Source organism: Convolutriloba macropyga, chromosome 8 (assembly GCF_964194025.1).
Source record: "Convolutriloba macropyga chromosome 8, txConMacr16.3, whole genome shotgun sequence".
NCBI lineage: Eukaryota > Metazoa > Xenacoelomorpha > Acoela > Convolutidae > Convolutriloba > Convolutriloba macropyga.
Window position 1 is genome coordinate 12,840,012 of NC_134475.1, and position 20,160 is coordinate 12,860,171.

At 34.8% G+C, this 20,160-nt stretch overlaps 1 protein-coding gene and 1 non-coding gene across 2 annotated transcripts in view; both read right to left on the reverse strand.

Annotated features, from left to right (window-relative positions):
• The window catches only part of LOC142344959 (piezo-type mechanosensitive ion channel component 2-like), a 212,454-nt gene that overhangs the window by 5,690 nt on the left and 186,604 nt on the right, over window positions 1-20,160 (reverse strand). The window contains exons 31-35 of the mRNA XM_075397043.1: window positions 18,590-18,777; window positions 8,284-8,437; window positions 5,044-5,222; window positions 2,397-2,521; window positions 1,631-1,715 (exon numbers count right to left, since the gene is read on the reverse strand). Of these exons, the coding sequence (XP_075253158.1) occupies window positions 1,631-1,715; window positions 2,397-2,521; window positions 5,044-5,222; window positions 8,284-8,437; window positions 18,590-18,777 (731 nt within the window). The remainder of the gene's footprint in view (window positions 1-1,630; window positions 1,716-2,396; window positions 2,522-5,043; window positions 5,223-8,283; window positions 8,438-18,589; window positions 18,778-20,160) is intronic.
• Trnay-gua (transfer RNA tyrosine (anticodon GUA)) lies at window positions 4,678-4,761 on the reverse strand. Its single transcript is given in 2 exon segments — window positions 4,678-4,713; window positions 4,725-4,761. It is a non-coding gene; the product is annotated as a tRNA-Tyr (tRNA).

A 20,160-nucleotide genomic window follows, 5' to 3' on the forward strand; every position in this document is an offset into this window, starting at 1 on the left:
GAGCTCAATAAATTTTTTGTATGAATTTGCATATTATTTCAGAATTTTTATCTAAGTAATACGGTTGAAATTCCTGCAAACTGAGCATACCAAAAATCCAAATTACACCAATAATTTATTTTCTTTCACTTCTCAGTTTTTCCTGGTTCCGTATTATTAAACAGCTCTCAACCAATCACTTTTTTCTAGCCGTTTAATTAGTTAATTTGGAGCAAAAGTCAAACGAACATTAGCTCCTGTTACACCGCAAAGCCAGCCACCCGCTTACTAAATTCAGGACATAGCTGTAGTAAACCAATAGTGAAGCAAACTTGGACAGCAACACTCGAAAAGAAAAATGCACATCATGGGCAGGATGCCTGAAGGAATCAATCAAAAATCCCTTAAGATAGTATTTTACTAAAAACAACTATTGTTCTGCTTAATTACTCCACTGATTTCTTCATCACTTCAACTCTTCAAATATTCAAAAAACATCATAACTTAGTGCTCAGCACGTTTGGTTACGGTTTTATGTTTTAGGTCCGAATAGCACGTTTTGCAACTCTTTACAAAAAGCGTTGCCTTCCTTTATGGATTTTCTTTAATATTTATTTTGGTTATTGTTATTTTCCATTGCTACCTTTTCGTGTTATTCCTAGCTTATTCATTATTCGAAAACAAACAAACCTCCACTGCAAAACTCATCAATCACGTCCAAAGTCCAGACAATCCAATTTAGCAGCTCATCGAAGGAGAATTTCGTTATTAATTACATTCTTGATGTGATTAGACCGACTTGTAATACAGAGGTCAATTCATTTGGTCTAATTGGTCGCAGTTGTTCAATCAACGGCGCGAAACCTTTCGTTCAGTGATACTCTCCTTCTTAAGGATTTACGCTTCTTGCTTTGTTAAATATGTTTAATGACATTAGATATCTTGACACTTCTGGAAAACAACAACCCGTTCTCTATCCACGAGGCTAGCCAAGAACGCCATGTATAAGAAATAAGACAAGAAGAGCCAGCAAAAACACTTCCCAGTGATTGAAGTGGCTTATAGCAACAAGTTCAACTAGTAGTTTTCATGAACTCCAAAACAAGCAGTTGCGCAAACTTTTCCCTTTCATCTTGAAATTGAACTTTATCTATATTGATACCTTCAAAACTGATTGAACTTGGTTGTACATAACCTTATTGATTGACACTGAGCATACCATCAATTTCTTACGTCATTTTTGTACGGTCTTGTTGACCAGGGTACTCTTATTCACTTTATTCAAGGTGTAAAAAGGCCCTAGAGGCGATGACCAAATTTAAGTCGTATAATATAATTCAAAGCTTGACAAAACTTGACAAAATGAAAATGTGAATGATAAAAGTTCAGAGTTTTTACAAAAATGTATCTAAGAATAATAATTTTAATGCTTGAAAAAGTACTATTTGAAGAAACTATTGCTTTTTGCACAAGTTACACATTTCAAAACCAACTTACAAGATATTTGCACGCGAAACGAAAAACTTGCAGGAATATCTCAAGAAACATAGTACCCGTATACATTCACTTGCACTAAGATTATTTGCAAGATTCTCGCAATTTTTGCAATTCATAGATCACCCGGGAGATACAAAGAAGAGTATCTACTCACCGAAGTACTGGCTGTCAATTGAGGACTGGAGAGAGTGTCGCTTCAGAGCAGTCTCTGCACCCGCTATCAGCGCCCCATATGCATACTAAACAACATAAACAAATCAATAAATAAACACTAATCGGATCTTTTCCGTTTCCGTTTGTGCCCCCCCCCCCCCCCCCCAGCTTAGTGGGTGCATATTATTTGCACCCCCCAGACGCACGTGCCATATTTTCACACAATGAATTACTATGTAATGGCACGTGCTCTGTAAATGGGGGTGCATAACGTACTGGGGGGGGGGGGCACAAACGGAAAAGATCCCACTAATCATCTGGACATAATAAGTATCCAAACAAAAGCAAATTTGAAAAAAAAATGATCATTGACGTATTTTTGACCATATCCAGATATGAGTTTTCTGAGACAATTCTCAAAAGATTCGGGGAGAGGAGAGGGGGGGGGGCGACTTGCTTGCTCTTTAAAGCATATGGCGAGGTACTCTAGTCACAGCCTACCCAATGATCTTTCTACGGTTAGAGGAATCAATGTACGATTATTTAAGTCAGTTTTGATAGAGATGTCTTTTCAAAAGTCCATAACCTCTCAACTAGGAAGCAATAGACAAGGTGAAAGTTGGCTCAGGTTAAAAACCAACCCTAAACTGCCCATTAATTGCATAAAGAAATTGTCCCAAAAGTTTTTCCAATCCAAGTGTTAACTTCAAGTGTCCGAAATTTTTTTTATACCGGCCAAAAATAAGACACGATGATAAAAGACTTACATCGAGGGCACCAGGAGATAGTTTGTGGTCTGGAGGGTTGACATCATGGAACTCGTCCAGATCACTGTCACTGTCACTCTCGTTCCCTGTTCGCCCCTCGAATTGGAGGTACCCGGTAAAGATGGCTGCACACAACAAATATCACGATTAAAATCAAACCAATGCAAAAGAATTAGTTTAACGAGAGCAACTATATAATCTATATAGGTACGCAAAAAAAAGAACAACTTTAAAATGTTTTTTTTTTGAAGAACTCGTTCATATTCTAAACTTTTAAACATTACATGACGATTTACCCATTTCCATTTTAACCAATGCCATTTTACCCAATTCCCATTTACTCAATATCCTTTAATCTTTTTTGTTCAGTGATCTGACTAAGAATTGGCAGTAGCTATTAACAGAACGTTTCAACATACTTTACCGAATATTCTATGCCCACGTTCGGCTTTGACAGTTTCATATCAAGTCCCACGGGCCATTTTGTTATTCTAAATAATAGTTTAAAAATAGGGTAGAACAAAAAAGGCATTGCGTAAAATGACATTAGATCAAATGGCAGGTTGGCTAAAATGGCTAAAATGTATAGTTGGATCGGGTAAAATTTCATGACGCTCTATTAAAAGTTTATTCTTTCGATACAACAATGGGGTCATCAACAATAAAAACTATTTTTAAAACACTATTTTTAAAACACCAAGTACGAGAACGAACCATAAAAGTCGTACAATAGCCAAAATCTAAACCTAAAAACTATTTTAATAATTAAAGTTTTGGTTTTAACAAAAAATGGAGTGCGACTTAAAAAGTATTAAAAACAAACTCACGTGACTCAAAAATTAAAAACGATGAGACGTGTTTAGAGGCTGTTATTGGTACAAATCGAAGTCTGAGCTAAATAGTGAACACAAGCTATCATCTGTTTGCCCCGTTTCAAATTTTACTTAGTACCCTTCGCTATTTTCCGGTTTCTTTGCTGTTTTCCGGCAGTATTCTATACACATTTTAGATGGAATGAAAACTAGTTATTTGAAAAATCTCCATAGGTCCCAAAAAAGTCGCAGCAGATTTTTTTAATGAAAAATGCGGTAATTGAAACGGTAAACATAAACAAATTGATTAAGAAGCATTTGAGTATATAAAAAAGAAAGGTAAAAACGTTACCTGAGAAGTGAGAACACATTTAATAACTCGAAGGTCTAAAAAAGCTCCAAAATTTGTTGCTGCCCATTTCTCAAACATAACTGAAATTTAAATGTAACTTCCAGAAAAATACTATTCAAACCCAACTTTTCGCCCATTTCAAAATCTGATTTTAGCAAAACAAAATGAGAGTATCCAAGAAAACAACAACTTTCTTTGATTTCGTACTAGGTCATATATGATTCTTAGTAATCATACTAGGTCGTATATGATTTGTATGAATTCTTGGTAGTCATACAAGGACCATATATGATTTCCCAGAAATCATACAGGGATCATACAAAAAATTTCATTGACAAAAAACTGTCTAATTTTGATTTTCTATTGAAGTTGAAAAAATTTTTTGGGAATCATACAAGGTCATATATGACACATAAAACATTGACTGGTGGCACAAATTCCCGTATAATGTAGTCAGAGGTCTTACTAAATTATTATATCGCATTTGCAATCTACCTTTGATTCTGTGGGTGCGCTAAAAGATTAAATTTGTGGTTTAAACATATTTAGAAACCAAATTTGAGGTTATCTGCAAATTTATTTCTAGATTTTTTTTATAAATGAGCTTTTATAAGTATAAACTGGCTTCAGAGTATGTCAAAAATTCTGTTATGTATTTGGACCTGTTCTCTTATTTAGTGCCCAACTTGGCAATTGATATTGTACGTTAGGGACTTTTGGCGGATCATATAGGTGATGCTCTGTCGAAAAAAAACAAAAAACATAAATGGTAAAAGAATTTCGAAAAATAGATGTATGATTCTTAGTATTCGTACTAGGATCATATATGATTTCTTGGTAATCATACAAGGATCATATATGATTTATTTGGTTTCATACAAGGATCGTACTAAGAAATCAAGTATGGACAGTATGAAATGATATATGATCCTTGTATGAAATCAAAGAAACTTCAACCCGGGAAGTTGTGATTTAGAAACACCAGTAACAAATGCATGATTTTGTTCTTATACTTAAATATTCTCAGCTTTTTGGCAAAATGAAAACTGAACAAAATACCACACCTATCGATAACTCCTTAAAAGTAACTTGGAAGTCTTAGGAAAAAGATTTCTTCTCCGCCGACCCGGACTCGAACCAGGGACCTAAGGATGACAGTTTACTCTACAGTCCTCCGCTCTACCAACTGAGCTATCGGCGGCTGCTCTAGGAATGCTTCGTTATTGCTATACTATATGGACAGTGACATGTAACTTTATCTGCTTACAACATTTCTAAATCTAACTCGATCGTTATATAATTTGTTACTTTCTCATTTCTAACTAGATACTGACTGACTGTATCAGAACCATCTAACAAATGTTTAACAAGACAACAGATGACTGCGAGTCAATTGTTGGATATTTTCCGTTTGTACCCTTTTCAAACTCAATCAATGCAAAATTGTCGAGCATAGGGGGGGGGGGGGGGGGAGGCGTAGTACCTTGGTTATGTGTCTCTGGGACCCATTGTAGAGTGTGGTGGTGGTTGTTGCCCCCTGTTGCCCTCTGTCTGTGTCTGATCTTAGTCATGCTCCTTCTGATCTTGTCAACTGTCTGCTGTTCCTCCTCGTGTCTCCTCTTAATCTCCTTCCTCAAGTTGGAGTTGATCAGATAGGCACCTCTGTTAAACGAAACAACACGTGACATTTGGTTGCGTACTGATTTTACAACAATTTTCGTTTTCAAAACAAAAACATTAGATTACAATAAAAAGTTTAAAAATACGGATCTTTTCCGTTTTTGTCTAACAAATGAGGAACAGATGGAAAAACACAAAAAATTCGTATTTTTCAAAAAAATCTGGTGTATGAACAAAAAGATAACCTCCAAAGCAAATAACTCAGTGGAGTAAAAATGATGCATTAGATTGATGAGATATGCCGATATTAAGAAAGCGAACGAAGGCGAACGGCAAAATCAAACAACAACAACAAACATTAATTACATCAAAAAAATTATGTCCGATTTAAAAAACAAAACTTAATAACAAAGTCAAAATAGCGTCAGATAAAACTGAAAATAAACAAAATAACTTGTAATTGACCTGAAAAAATGGTTATTCACCAGTTTATAATAAAGCTTGGTAACAATTAGACAAAACAGAACAGAAACTTTAAAGTTAAAAAATTCGCTGAATTTTTAAAAAAAAAAACAATTAATTTCAAAGTAATGAAAGCCATTAGGAATCTACTAAAATATATCATAGGTTTACAATTACCACTGCTTCCATAGAAATGAACTAAGAACTCTTGGTATTCAATTTTTTATGCAGTTACAAAAAGAACAACAAATAGACAACAAATTAAAAATCAATTAAAACTTACCAGAAAATACTTTGTAAGCCGTAAAGCCAGAATTTGGCCCCCGAAATATGTTCGATTGCACCTTCGTCGAACACCGATAATGTATTATGTGGCCGCTCATTATTGAAAATAAGCAACAATTAGACAAAAAAGAAAAAATGCAAAATTAAATAATACTTGTTTTTTTTTCGAACAAAATTTATTTCCAAAGACATAAAAGCCATTAACTACAAAATGAAAAATTTAAATAGGTTCATCCATTCTTCCAAATGATACTGCAATTATCCAGAATATGTGTTATGTCTACAAAAAGAACGTGAAATATGACAAAAATCAAATATTAATTTACTTTTTTTGGAAAAAACCCGTGTCAAAGCCAGTAAAGTCATAACGAATTCGTTAAAAACAATAGATTTTGTGACAGCAATCCCTTTTGACACCTTCCCTTGACAAAAATAATGTCATTTTTACCCTTTAATTAACGAGACCAGGTAACAAACAGACAATAAAAGGAACAAAACTGCGAAATTGAAATGTTTTTTTTTCATTTTGTGAAAGGGTTGTTTTAAAAGTCATGAAAGCCATTATCTATCTTCTAATATCAGAAAATCGGCTCATCTACTCTTAAAAAAACGAACCAAACCGAGTCATCGTACAGGAAACTAAATACGACTAAAAAGACAAAGTAAAAATGACAGTTAGAGACAAAATTAAAAAATTCAATTAAATCCTTCGAGAAAGTACTGTCGAAGCGGTTAAGAACCACAATCTATATCTTTAAGGATTTAAATATTATCAATTGTGCGTTATTTTGAACGCGAAAAATGTGATATATGAACTGAGAACAACGTGATAATTTGACAAAACTAGAAAACATGAAAAATGGGCAAATACCTAAAAATTAAAAAAAAATTGTGAAATCTAGTAGTATCAAAGCCAGAACACCATAACTTAAGGCGTAAAAACGCAATGAAGACTAAATTTGAATTCAGCAGAAAAAAGGAGCACTCTTTGATTGCTGACACTAAGCTACAAGTTGACCAACTTAAGGGAGAAATGGAGGCAAAATTCAACAAGCCCTTTTTTATTTAAAAATCAAATATTTCAAAAGTCAAAACGACCATAAGTTTTCAAGCAATTAACTATATAAATTGATTTTGAGCTAATTAGGAAGCCAGTAGGACCTATCACTAGTGAGCTTACCAACTGTGAGCTAGTGAGCTTTCCAAAACCAACTGACGACTGCCGAGAATCTTTTTTGGATTGTAATGGTCCAAGATTGGTACAGAATTAGTCCTGCTAATGCCGATTGTCAATTAGGAATATTTAATTTGTGGAATGTCATTGATATAGATATTTTGTTAGTTAAAAAATCAAAAATAAAAGCTGCGTTTTTGATAATCAACGAATAAAGTTAGCAAAAAACGGCAAAGTCTTATTCACAGAGCACTCCCAACGGAAGTCGAAGTGGAATTAGCCCCTTTTTCAGTCTACAAAGATTGTATTAGTGGTTTTTGGTTGTGCACATCCTGCAAAATTAATCAGAGAGGACTAAAGAAACCTATTTCGTGCTGTTTTTGATGAAAAAGTCTGAATTTTGTGAAATATTTAGCCGGAATTTGTGACACAAAAAATTCAATGAAAAGAGCCGACAATATTTTTTGTCAACATTTTCTTGAAAAATTTTATTAAATTTTATCAAAATTGGCGAAGTTTTAGTCAAAAATTCCGAAAAAAAGGTGAATAAAATCAACGGAATTCACTCTATTTTCTCGAAAATTTAAATCTCGATATCTCCCTGTCGAAAACGAAAATCAAAAACATCTTTTTAATTCCATATTTTACACTGGACAAGCTTTCTAATGATACCAGTCTCAACTCTCTGCGATGAATATATCGATCGGCCAAAATTGACTGAACAAAAAAAACCATTTGAGTATATAGTTCCTCCCCCCTCAAGAGGGGTCGGAACAATAAATTCATCTCAATTTATCTATTAGTATTTCAAATGTAAGTCCACTGTTATTGATGTTGTCACAAAAAGTGGCTTATTTTTGGAAAAAGTAAAAAGATGTACGCTAACTGCGTCATAAACAACCCGTTAACATTTTTGTGCACAGAAATTAAAAAAAAACAGTAGGAATAAATCTTACTGTAGGAAAAATTATTCAAATTCAGCGAGTTTGTTAGTTTAATTGTAATATAATCTTTCATATTGTGATAAATGTCACAATATCTCATAACCATAACAATTGGGAATATTTCTTTTGGGATCAATGACTTTCAGTTCTTCATTTTTGTACCAGTGGGTATAGCAAAATGAAAGAATCAATGAGCAAAAAAATAAAGGGGGAACTATTGCTGTATCGGCTATCTGACCGTGATGCTTGCAGAGTCTGTTCCCTGAGCTCTAAGTACACGTAGTGGAAGTAGCTGCTCTGGAATATCTTCCTCTGTAGCAGAATGGTCGCAAAGCAGAAACAGTCCATTTGGAGTCCAGCCGCGTCAGATGGGAGCTCACATGTGCCCATGTCTATAGAAATACACATTACAGCATGAAAGTTATTTCATTTCGGGGAAGTATCCCAACATCAATGAAAAAATCGAGATCATTCAAAAAGTATGTTTGAAATGTTTCCAGAACTTGTCCGTAAGGTTCGATGGAAGTTAAATTTTTTATCATAATTTGGTTGAAAACATAATTAGCAGACACTGCTTAAATACATTTACACTTTGTAATAATCAGGAACCAGTAGTCATGTTGAACAACCACAAAAATCTTAATAATAATAGTAATAATAATAATAATAATAATAATAATAATAATAATAATAATAATAATAATAATAATAATAATAATAATAATAATAAGAATAATAATAATAATAATAATAATAATAATAATAATAATAATAATAATAATAATAATAATAATAATAATAATAAGAATAATAATAATAATAATAATAATAATAATAAGAATAATAATAATAATAATAATAATAATATAATAATAATAATAATAAATAATAATAATAATAATAATAATAATAATAATAATAATAATAATAATAATAATAATAATAATAATAATAATAATAATAATAATAATAATAATAATAATAATAATAATAATAATAATAATAATAATAATAATAATAATAATAAGAATAATAATAATAATAATAATAATAATAATAATAATAATAATAACAATAATAATAATAATAATAATAATAATAATAATAATAATAATAATAATAATAATAATAAAAATAATAATAATAATAATTATTATTATTATAACAATAATAATAATAATAATAATAATAATAATAATAATAATAATAATAATAATAATAATAATAATAATAATAATAATAATAGTAATAATAATAATAATAATAATAAGATAATAATAATAATAATAATAATAATAATAATAATAATTATAATAATAATAATAACAATAATAATAATAATAATAATAATAATAATAATAATAAAAATAATAGTAATAATAATAATAATTATTATTATTATAATAATATTAATAATAATAATAATAATAATGATAATAATAATAATAATAATAATAATAATAAGAATAATAATAATAGTAATAATAATAATAATAATAATAATAATAATAATAATAATAATAATAATAATAATAAAAATAATAATAATAATAATAATAATAATAATAATAATAATAATAATTGCGGTGCGGGAAGCACCGTTCCCTAGGGACTGACTATAGATTTGACCTCAGCATAAACTCTTCATGAACTTATTTAAACTCTCTTCGTTCTGTTATACCATTTGCTAACGTTTTTACTTAAACTTTATAGCGAACCATTTGTGAACTATTTTAGCAGGTACTTACAGGTACTGTCTGACTAACTTATTTCTGTAAAAACTTTACTCCATTGTGAAACTGAACTGAATTGTTATGCTATGATATTGAATGTTAACCGAATCCCTCGGTGAAAGAGATAATTTAACGACTTGAATCTAAGCGTTTTGAATAAGCCTTAACATGGCGCAGTCAACAATGAAATCACCAATTGGTGTACCCCTATTCTGGGAGAATGGGGCCAATCCAACAAACGAATGGCAAACGTGGTTTTCCACGTTCAAAATGGCAGTGATGGCCAAAGAAATATGCATGTGGAACTACTCCTCAGGCTAAAGCCAACAGCAAACGATCTCTTCTACCCTATAATGCCAACACTCGAAGAAAGGATTGAAAACACAATCGAAGAAGAGAACAGAAAACGAGAGATACGAAACGAGCGTCGCAAAGTCGACTGGGAAAATGAGTGTAAACAAATCAGGAGCAGGGGACCGATGATCGATAGGTATACATAGGATGAAGCCGATCTGAAGGTGAAAAGCTTGACGTACCTGTCCCTAGGGACGGAGGCCACTCGCATATTCCACCAGAGAAATCCCCATACCATGATTGACCGCTGTTCCACAAACGAACTCGTATACGAGCTAGGACTCACCTTCACCCGCCCACGTCTGGAGACATTCTTCAGTAGATCACGAGAGCTAGGCCGAAAAGCAGCCCTGGGGAATGTGGAAGAAGACCTCATCAAAGACTTCTGCATCGCTAAGATGAATAACACTGCCATCCAGATGGAATTACTGTCGAAGGTGCGCACCGCAGCACAAGTCTTAAACTTCGCATTGTCCAGGGAAAGAGGACAGGAGAACCAAAAAGAAATTCTCCGATCATCAGCACCGAATTGGAATACTCAAGTAAACGCTATTAAAAACAAGAATGCACGTCCCGCACCACGACCTCAACAAAACGTCCAACAAACAAACAAATCAAACAAACAATGCTGGAGATGGGGAGGCAACTTCACTGCAGGTCATATGAACCAATGCATGGCGAAACAAGCCGTATGCAATATTTGTAAGAAAACTGGACACTTCGCTAAAATGTACAGGTCCAAAATTCCATCGTTGCCAGCGCGGAGACCAAATCAAAGAGGACCACTCCAACGTCCCTAGGGACAGAGTAACCAACTAAAAGTACGGCAAGTACAGGAACAACTGATCGAACAAGAGGACGAAGAAGAAGAAGAAGAAGAAGAAGAAGAAGAAATCGAATCAGTCGACCCAGAGTCCGCACTATATATATAAAAGAATTATCAGAGGACTGGGCCGACATCAATCATATAGCACCCGAGTCGTTCACAGAAGTACAGAATGTACAACTAAATACAGCTTTGCCGAAAGAGATTTGGGTGTAAACCACTACAAACAAATAGAAAACACAATGGCTAGCGGACACAGGATCCCCAAGGAGTTATATTACCAAGGAACAAGCGAACAAAATTATGAAATGTAATCCCGAGGTAAAACTTCAACAATACACCAGCCAAACAAAATACAAATGCTTCAACAACAACAACATTAAAATCGAAGGAGAAATGAACATCACATTCCACTCGGGATCTTGGACAGCACTAAATTGTAAAATCCTCGTGGTAGGACACAAAACTAACAATCTGATGGGCAGGGACGTACTTCAGAAGTTGGGAATCTCACTACAGCAGATACCCAACAAATCCCCAGGTAAACAAATTAATTCCATTTCTTCAAACGAAACGGAGAAAAACATCATCAAATGGATATACAATAAATACCCACACATCTGTACAAGACTAGGGAAATCAAAAAACCATGTAGCAAAATCAATATTCAAACAAAACCATAGCCCAATCCAACAAAAAGGACGCCGAGTACCACTACATTTACTCGAAAAAGTCGAAATCGAACTAGATAAATTAATACAAGACAAACAAATCGCAAAACTCGAAAAATGCCCCGACGATCTCTTCGTCAGTCCGCTGGTAATAACAGTAAAAAAGGACAAGTCAGTGAAAATAGCACTTGATTCCAAATATCAAATAAAGCGATACACAAAAACAAATACCAAATGCAAAGCATCGATCACCTGGTGGACGCAGTTGCATTATATATTACTCAAAGAAAAGAATCCCCAGGGACATTTTGGTTTTCAAAAATAGACCTAAAATATGCGTATAGCCAAATACCATTAGACAACACGATAGCAAAACACTGCAATTTTAGTATCCTCGGCGGAAAAGCAACCGGAACATATAGATTTTTAAATGGGTTCTACGGCCTCACTGACATGCCAGCAACCTTTCAAAAAACAATTGACAAAACACTAGAAGAAATCTCCTCAAAATTTGAATTCCTTGATGACATCCTTGTGATCACCAAGGGATCCTTACGCGAGCACGAAAAAGAACTAGACAAAATCCTCGAGAGACTAGACAACGAAGGATTAACTATAAACTTATAAAAATGCGAATTCGCAAAAAACATCATTGAATGGTTAGGCTTTACAATAACTCCCTTTGGAATAACACCACTCATTACAAAAACAGAAGCCATCACGAAACTAGATAATCCTAAAACACTAAAGCAATTACAATCGTTCCTAGGGAGCGTACACCATCTTACCAAATTTATACCGAACCTCGCCAAACTTTCGGAACCACTTCGACCACTGTTAAAGAAAAATCCCGAATCTAAAAACAATAAATTAGATTAGAAAGATGAGCATAGTTCAGCATTCAATAATATCAAATCGAAAATACATCAAATAATCGAAAACAAACATTTCGATACCACAAAACAAACACGAGTTAAATGCTATGCCAGCGCGAAAGGACTTGGAGCTTGCATTGAACAAAAACGCAACAACGAATGGCATACAATTGCCTTCGCAAGCAGATTTTTGAACAAACACGAATCAAAATACAGTAGGAACGAACTAGAACTTCTAGCCGTAGTATGGTCCCTCGAACATTTTAAGCACTATTTGTTTGGGACAGAATTCACATTACAAACAGACCATAGAGCTCTGTTAAGCGCACTAAATGAAAACCGTGGGAATAAAACATACCAAAGTAGACTGACAAGATGGGCTGACAGATTACTCCCATTCAACTTTATTCTCGAACATATCCCGGGGAAAAATGTGGGGTTTGCAGATTACCTAAGTCGACACCCCAAAAATAACCCACCCCCACCCCCCACCCATCGTCAGATGACACACAATTCATAGTTAACCTGATAAATGATTTTAAATTCATTCTCACACAAAATTCGATTAATCACTTTTCGGCTAAGCGCACAAATTCAGACAAATACCAGACAAAACAATAAACGCAGATAATAGTACACATGCGAACAATTACGACAGCGCTTTTTGCCTTTATTCTTCCAACTTTCAGCCGCCTTCTCTTTCTCATTTAATTTCTCATAAATCAAAACATATCATTCCACACCAAAATTTACAGCAATCGACCGTGAATACAAAACCCCAGGGATTATCCCCAAAAATTAACTCAATTAATTCAGTTTCATTAAAAAACGTAAATATCATAAAACGCCCCATATCATAAAACTCATTAGAGATAGGGACTGGGAAACACTTAAGAAAATCAGTTCATACTTCTTCTCCCTGAAAAGAGATCTATCCATAACACCCTCCGATTGCGTTTTATACGACAATCGATTAATGGTACCATCGTCGCTCAAACAACTTGTAATTAATTCTCTCCACCAAACACACCCGGGCCAGTCGGAAATGCTACGGTTGGCAGACCTTGTATGGTTTCCTAGGGTTCATAGGGAAGTTACAGCGAAAGCACAATTTTGGGGGACTGCATCAAGAAAGGTAAAAACCTAAAACCCATAACTCCGAAAAAATCCCTAGGGATACTTCCTAAACTAAGTGAACCAAACGAGGAGGTACAATTAGATTTTGCGGGAACAATACCTTTTAGAGAACACAAACAAAATTATTACATCCTAGTTTCTGTAGACCGATTAACAAGATACCCTCATGCAGAAGTATTTAAAGATTGTGACACACAAACAGCATTAAACTATTTAGAGGAATACTGCCAATTTCACGGCATACCACGCTCCTTAAGATGTGACCAAGGCCAAGCCTTTGAAGCAAAAGAATTCGAACTATTCTGCAAAAACAAAATTATAAAACTAATACTAGCCCCCGCGGGAGACCATAGGGCCACGGGAATGGTAGAAAGATTGATCCAAACGTTAAAAAGGAGAATCTCAGTTATGGAACACGACCCCTTATGGTCATCCTCCGACTTAGCAACAATAGTAGCTAAAATAATAGAATCAATAAGACTTATTCCCAACGCAACAACCAAAATAAAACCATTCGTAGCTATTTTCGGCAGACCTCCAAACACAGATTTTTCTAACATTATTACGAAACCATCAAACAAAATTTATCAAACAAACAAATAAATAAATATGCTTCAGATCAAGCGACACTACGACACCCAGCGCTCCGCAGGGAAATTTTGTTGGACTGTGACCACGACAGCGAACCAGAACTCGACATCCAGTACAAAGCCCTATCCCAACCAAACCCCACCACAAGTGATTCAGATGATTCAGAGAACGCGCCGCTGCTTAGCCTCAAGCGCGTTCCTGGTAAGATCATACCTGACAAGCTACAAAATAACATTTGGCGATAAAACCTCCACCGTAATATACAATAGGAAAAACATAGCACTAAAAACATTAGCCCGCAAAGTACCGGAACCCAGGGGAACCTTAAAACCCCAATAGAGTATAATCCAAGACGGAAGAATAACAAACTATTCGCTCCATACAATAACATTAGACACTGATAACCGAAAAAACACGGTCATAAGAAAAAGCGACTTAGCCATAGTTACAGAAACAAAAACCCGTGAACCCAAACCTGAACCAAAACCCCGTCTTATACATATGTTAGCAAGTAAAACAGTCGACGAATATAAACTTAACCAAGAAAAAATAAGAAAGTTCTGTTTAGAAGAAAAAGCAGCGCTAGCCAAACAACAAGTAGCGAAAGCCAAACAAACACGAACAACCCCACTTCAACCAGCCCCAACGCTGCAAAATCAACCAGGACCCAGCCAGAGCGTCATCAACACACAACCCCTGGGACATGCCGAACTAGTGGCAATGGCTAAGAGAAATCAAGAGGCACAGAAAAGACAGCGCATTACAAAGAAAACGCTCACCAATCAAACCCGCAAACAAATACGACCACAAGAATCAAAGCATAATTCCCCAGGGAATAACAAGAGACCTCAATGGCTGAAGAACGCCAAAGCACGTCTCACAAAACCATCAAGCTCTAACATATTCGACCAAAAGTCAAAAGCTGCTGCACTGCAGCAATCCAGGGAGTCAAAAGTACAAGCCGATCGTAAACTACGATACTCCAACTCTTCTGACAATAAGAGCTTTACATCGATCAACAAAGAAAAACTAAAATTTTCACAACCGTTACAATCCACAGTATGAAACCTGATTCCCCGGGATCCCACCATTCGAGATTGTAACTTCATAGATCAAAATGATTTTATGAACGACAGCATCGAAGCAACACAAGAAAATCAGCCATCCTGGTCATATTCCCCTCCACTACAACAACGTCCCCAGGGAATCATGAAATCAACGCCGCGACTAAACAAAATTGTCGACAAAATTTGGAACCAACAAGATCATGAAAGTACGGCCCTCGACAATAGCTCCGCGGATAATTTTCCGATACAACCACCAATAAGGCAGATAGAAGTAGTTTATCTTGACACAACTACTTCCGAAAACAACACAAATGCGGATGCCCCAATCGTGGAACTAACCGAGGATACCCCTGCTGAACATCCGGACGTACCTATGGTGGAACTACCTGAGGACACTGCATCCCCTAACGCCGAGCTACCAAAGGTCGAGTCACCCAAGGAAGTCCAAGAAGATCCCCTAGTACACGATGAAGAACACAAGTCACCGGCGACGTCACCAGCTAAAAACTCGATATCGAGCATTCACCCAAGTGACTTCTACAACCAAGACGAATTTTAAGTTCCTTAAAATTTCTATCTTCGGGGGTGTCGGGTGCGGGAAGCACCGTTCCCTAGGGACTGACTATAGATTTGACCTCAGCATAAACTCCTCGTGAACTTATTTAAACTCTCTTCATTCTGTTATACCATTCGCTAACGTTGTTACTTGAAACTTTATAGCGAACCATTTGTAAACTATTTTAGCAGGTACTTGCAGGTACTGTCTGACTAACTTATTTCTGTAAAAAATTTACTCCGCTGTGAAACTGAACAGAATTGTTATGCTATGATATTGAATGTTAACCGAATCCCTCGGTGAAAGAGATAATTTAACGACTTGACTCTAAGCGTTTTGAATAAGCCTTAACAATAATAATAATAAAAATAATAGTAATAATAATAATAATAAAATAATAACAATAATAATAAGATAATAATAATAATAATAATAATAATAATAATAATAATAATAATAACAATAATAACAATAATAATAATAATAAAAATAATAATAATAATAATAATAAAAATATTATTAATAAAAATAATAATAATAATAAAAGTAATGATAATAATAATAACAATAATAATAAAAAAAAATAATAATAATAATATTAATAATAATAATAATAATAATAACAATAATAATAATAGTAATAATAATAATAATCATAAAAATAATTATAATAATAATAATTTTTTATAATCAAAAACAATAATTTTTCAAAATAATTTTTGAATTATATAGGCTTAATTTGAGCAAAGCTTAGGTTGGAGTAATCTAGTCGTTAATTAGAAAAGTGAAACTAATTAATTAATTCTTTAGATCTTCCATTTTTTGTCTCCACTTGATCCGCCAAATAAAGGTAATGCAATTTTACCTTAAAAACACGTGTCAAATTTTTACATCAAAAAAGATGAAAGATTAGGGGGGCAATCGTGGGAATTTTCAGTCAGTTCAGCTCAAAACTCTTGCATCATTTTGGAGGGGTAACGAAGGGTAACTCAGTGCAGGAGTGGATTATACAAACCCCCATTACCCCCATTACCCAAATCTAAACCCCATTACCCCCACTACCCCCTAATCCTACATACCCCCTAAAATTGCACCCCTAATCTTATGTTTTTTGGGGGGGGGGTAATTTTTCGGTGTAAAATCTGAAAAATCCCCCCATTACCACTATTGCCCCCCTAATCTTACATCGTTTTATTCCCTAAAATTACCCCCTTATTCTTACATTTTTTAGGGGTAATTTTTGATTCTGGAATTTCCCCCATTACCCCCTAATCGGATCTATTCTGTTCCCCCCCAGTGTTTTTATGACCCACAGTTACAAATTATATGTTGTTATATAGCACGTTACTATGTAAGAAAATAGCACGTGCGCCTGGGGGTCATAAAAAATTTGTGCTCACTAAGCTGGGGGGGGGGGCGAAACAGAATAGATCCCCCTAATCCTAAATCGATTCACCCCTAAAAATTACCCTAATCTTACCTGTTTAATTTTTGGTAAATTTTGGAGGGTAAAATCTGAAAATTCCCCATTACCCCCTATTCTTACATCGTTTTACTCCCTAAAATTCCCCCCAATCTTACATCCTATTAGGGGGCAATGTTTGGGGGTTAAAATCTGAAAATGCTCCCCATTACCCTCCTAATATTACATCATTTTACCCCCTAAAATTACCCCCTTAATCTTACATCATTTTTTTTTTGGGGGGGGGGGCAGTTTTTTGGGGTTTAATCTAAAAATTACCCCCCATTGCCCCCTTTATCTTACATCGTTTTACCCCCCCCCAAGACAATTACCCCCTACTCTTACATCAGTTTGGGGGGGGGGTAATTTGGGGCGTAATTTCGATACGGGAATAGCTTAACTCAACTCAACTGGTAAAGTAAATCTGACTTTCCTTAACTTGCCTTAAATTAGGCTGACTTTACCTTAGTTTTACCTTAACAGATTTTAATCAACCCCTGTTGCGATAATAGCAGTTAAATAAACTGCCAGTGTAATAATTTTTAATGCCCGATCGACACGGGAAAAACACTTCAGCATTAGACTTCAAGTTTATCACACTCTTTTCTCGCCACTGTTACTAAGTCAACAGTGGCGATAAAAGAGTGGTGATAAACTCGTAGTCTAATGTTGGCAAAGGGTTTGATAAATTTGTAGTCTAAAAAAACTTGTGTTGTGTGTGTGCGTGTGTGTCGTGTTTGTGTGTATGTATGTGTGTGCGCGGTGTGGATGTGGTGTGTGTGAAGTGGTGGTGTGTGTGTGTGTGTGATGTTCGTGTGGTGTGTGTGTGTGTGGGGGGGGGGGAGTGGGGGCGCATGATGGGGACAATGCGAAGAAGAGATCCGAAGAAATATCACTTACTTCTGAAAATGTAATTGTCCACAAAAATTAAAAATGAAAAACCAATAAAAGTGTGTTCAATTTTGAAATGATCGCAACAGGTGTTGATTAAAAAATTTACCACACGGTTGTTATCGCCCTCGAAATAATCATAACACCTCGGCTTCGCCTCGGAGTTTGATAACTTCTCGGTGGCGATAACAACCGTGTGGTAATTTTCATTTGTTAAGGAAAAATAACCTTAACTTTATTTAGTGAGAGGAGTGAGGTAACTTATACATACTTTATCCCCCATATATTATGTAAAAATATTATTATTTCTATTATTTTATTGTGTATATTTTATTATATCTATTCACGGCGAACTTGAAAATACTCCAAATGTGTTCTCACTGGCGTCTCCGGTTGCAGACGCAGTTGCAGCAGCTGCAGAGAGTGAGAAATCCCGGATGCAGACTATTGAGAATGCCTGCAGTACCCAACAGTGTCCAAGCAGTTCATGGAAGTATACACAACCCAGAATGTGGAAACAGTTCTTGAGAAGAATCACAACCAGATTGTACATCAACAGTTTGTTCCAACTGAAACAGAACAATAAAAATACAGTGGTGTGTGAATGAATACCTTAGCAAGGTTTTTATCGCCATCGAGAAGTAATTTAACTCCGAGGCGCAACCGAGTTTTTGAATGACTTGGAGAGAGCGACAACAACTGCGTGGTATTTTTTCAAAACCAACTCTGATTGCAATTACAACAGTGGCAAAACTTACATCACACTGCATTTGAATAGACTATCTTTTTAGACCACTCAGTCCTCGCCACTTCATATAGCAAAAGTGGCAATAAAAAGATCGAATCCAAAAGCACAGTCTCACCAGCTTCAGAATTTCGTAGTATTTATTGGGCGTTCACCAGTCATTTCGTTGGTAAATTATGCAACTGTTGTTAACACAACGAGAGGTGATTAAATAAAAAGAGTAGTCACGAGCCTTAAATTTTCTTCCTGCAGCCACAAACCAAAAACTTCAATTTGGCTTTTAAATAATAAATTCAGATGCTATTTTTACAGTTGGTTATTACAAAGTTACAAAGAAGGTAAGTATTGACGAAAATTTACATTTGGTATTTACAAAGAAGTTAAAAGGAAATTCACTAGGTTTCATCGTTGAAGCTTTACAAATAGTTACAAAGATAGGCTAAGACACAACAATTAGGCTTTACACAGCAATTAGGCCATTAATTAAAACCTTCCGAAGTAGGTATTTACAAATGCTAATAAGAGAATTGCAAGTCGCTTGAAAGAGACAACATTAGAGATTGAGTAAAAAGTTTAAATAGTTTTTAGTTTGCTCGGGAGTTTCTTGCCATGATCCGTTTAAAACACTTGCAGTAAATCGTAGAGTTTCGACTCTCATATGGACAAATATCTGACGCCAGTTCGTCAATTGTAATATATTTCTTGCTGCAGTTTATTTGTCGCATTCAAAAACTAAGTGTTCAGATGTTTCGAATTTGTTTTCACAGAAACTGCAAAGTGGCGAGTCAGAGAAATTTTTCAGCCATCTGACTTGTTTGTCAACGAGACAGTTGAATGCTAGTCGATACAACAAATTTTGCTGTTGAGGTAGGAGCTTGTTTACTTTCCAAATATCTGCACAAAAGCGGGTTAATTCTTCCGTTGAACAATGGTATTTAATGACAGCTTTGCGTAAACGATTTTCAATAAAACTGAAGGGGAAAATTTCATTGATTATGTACCAGTAGATTTCTTTTGTTTTCATGTGATTATGCAACCTGAGCGAGGATTCTCTGTTGTTTTTGATTAGAAGTAAAACATTCTCGTTCTGGACAACTTTGAGCTCTAAGAGGTTATTAAAATGGATATTTCTTTCGAAAAGGTGATCGAGTTCTCGTCCGATGAATTTAATTCGTCAAAAAGTTTTGCAGAAACAATTTTTGAGATA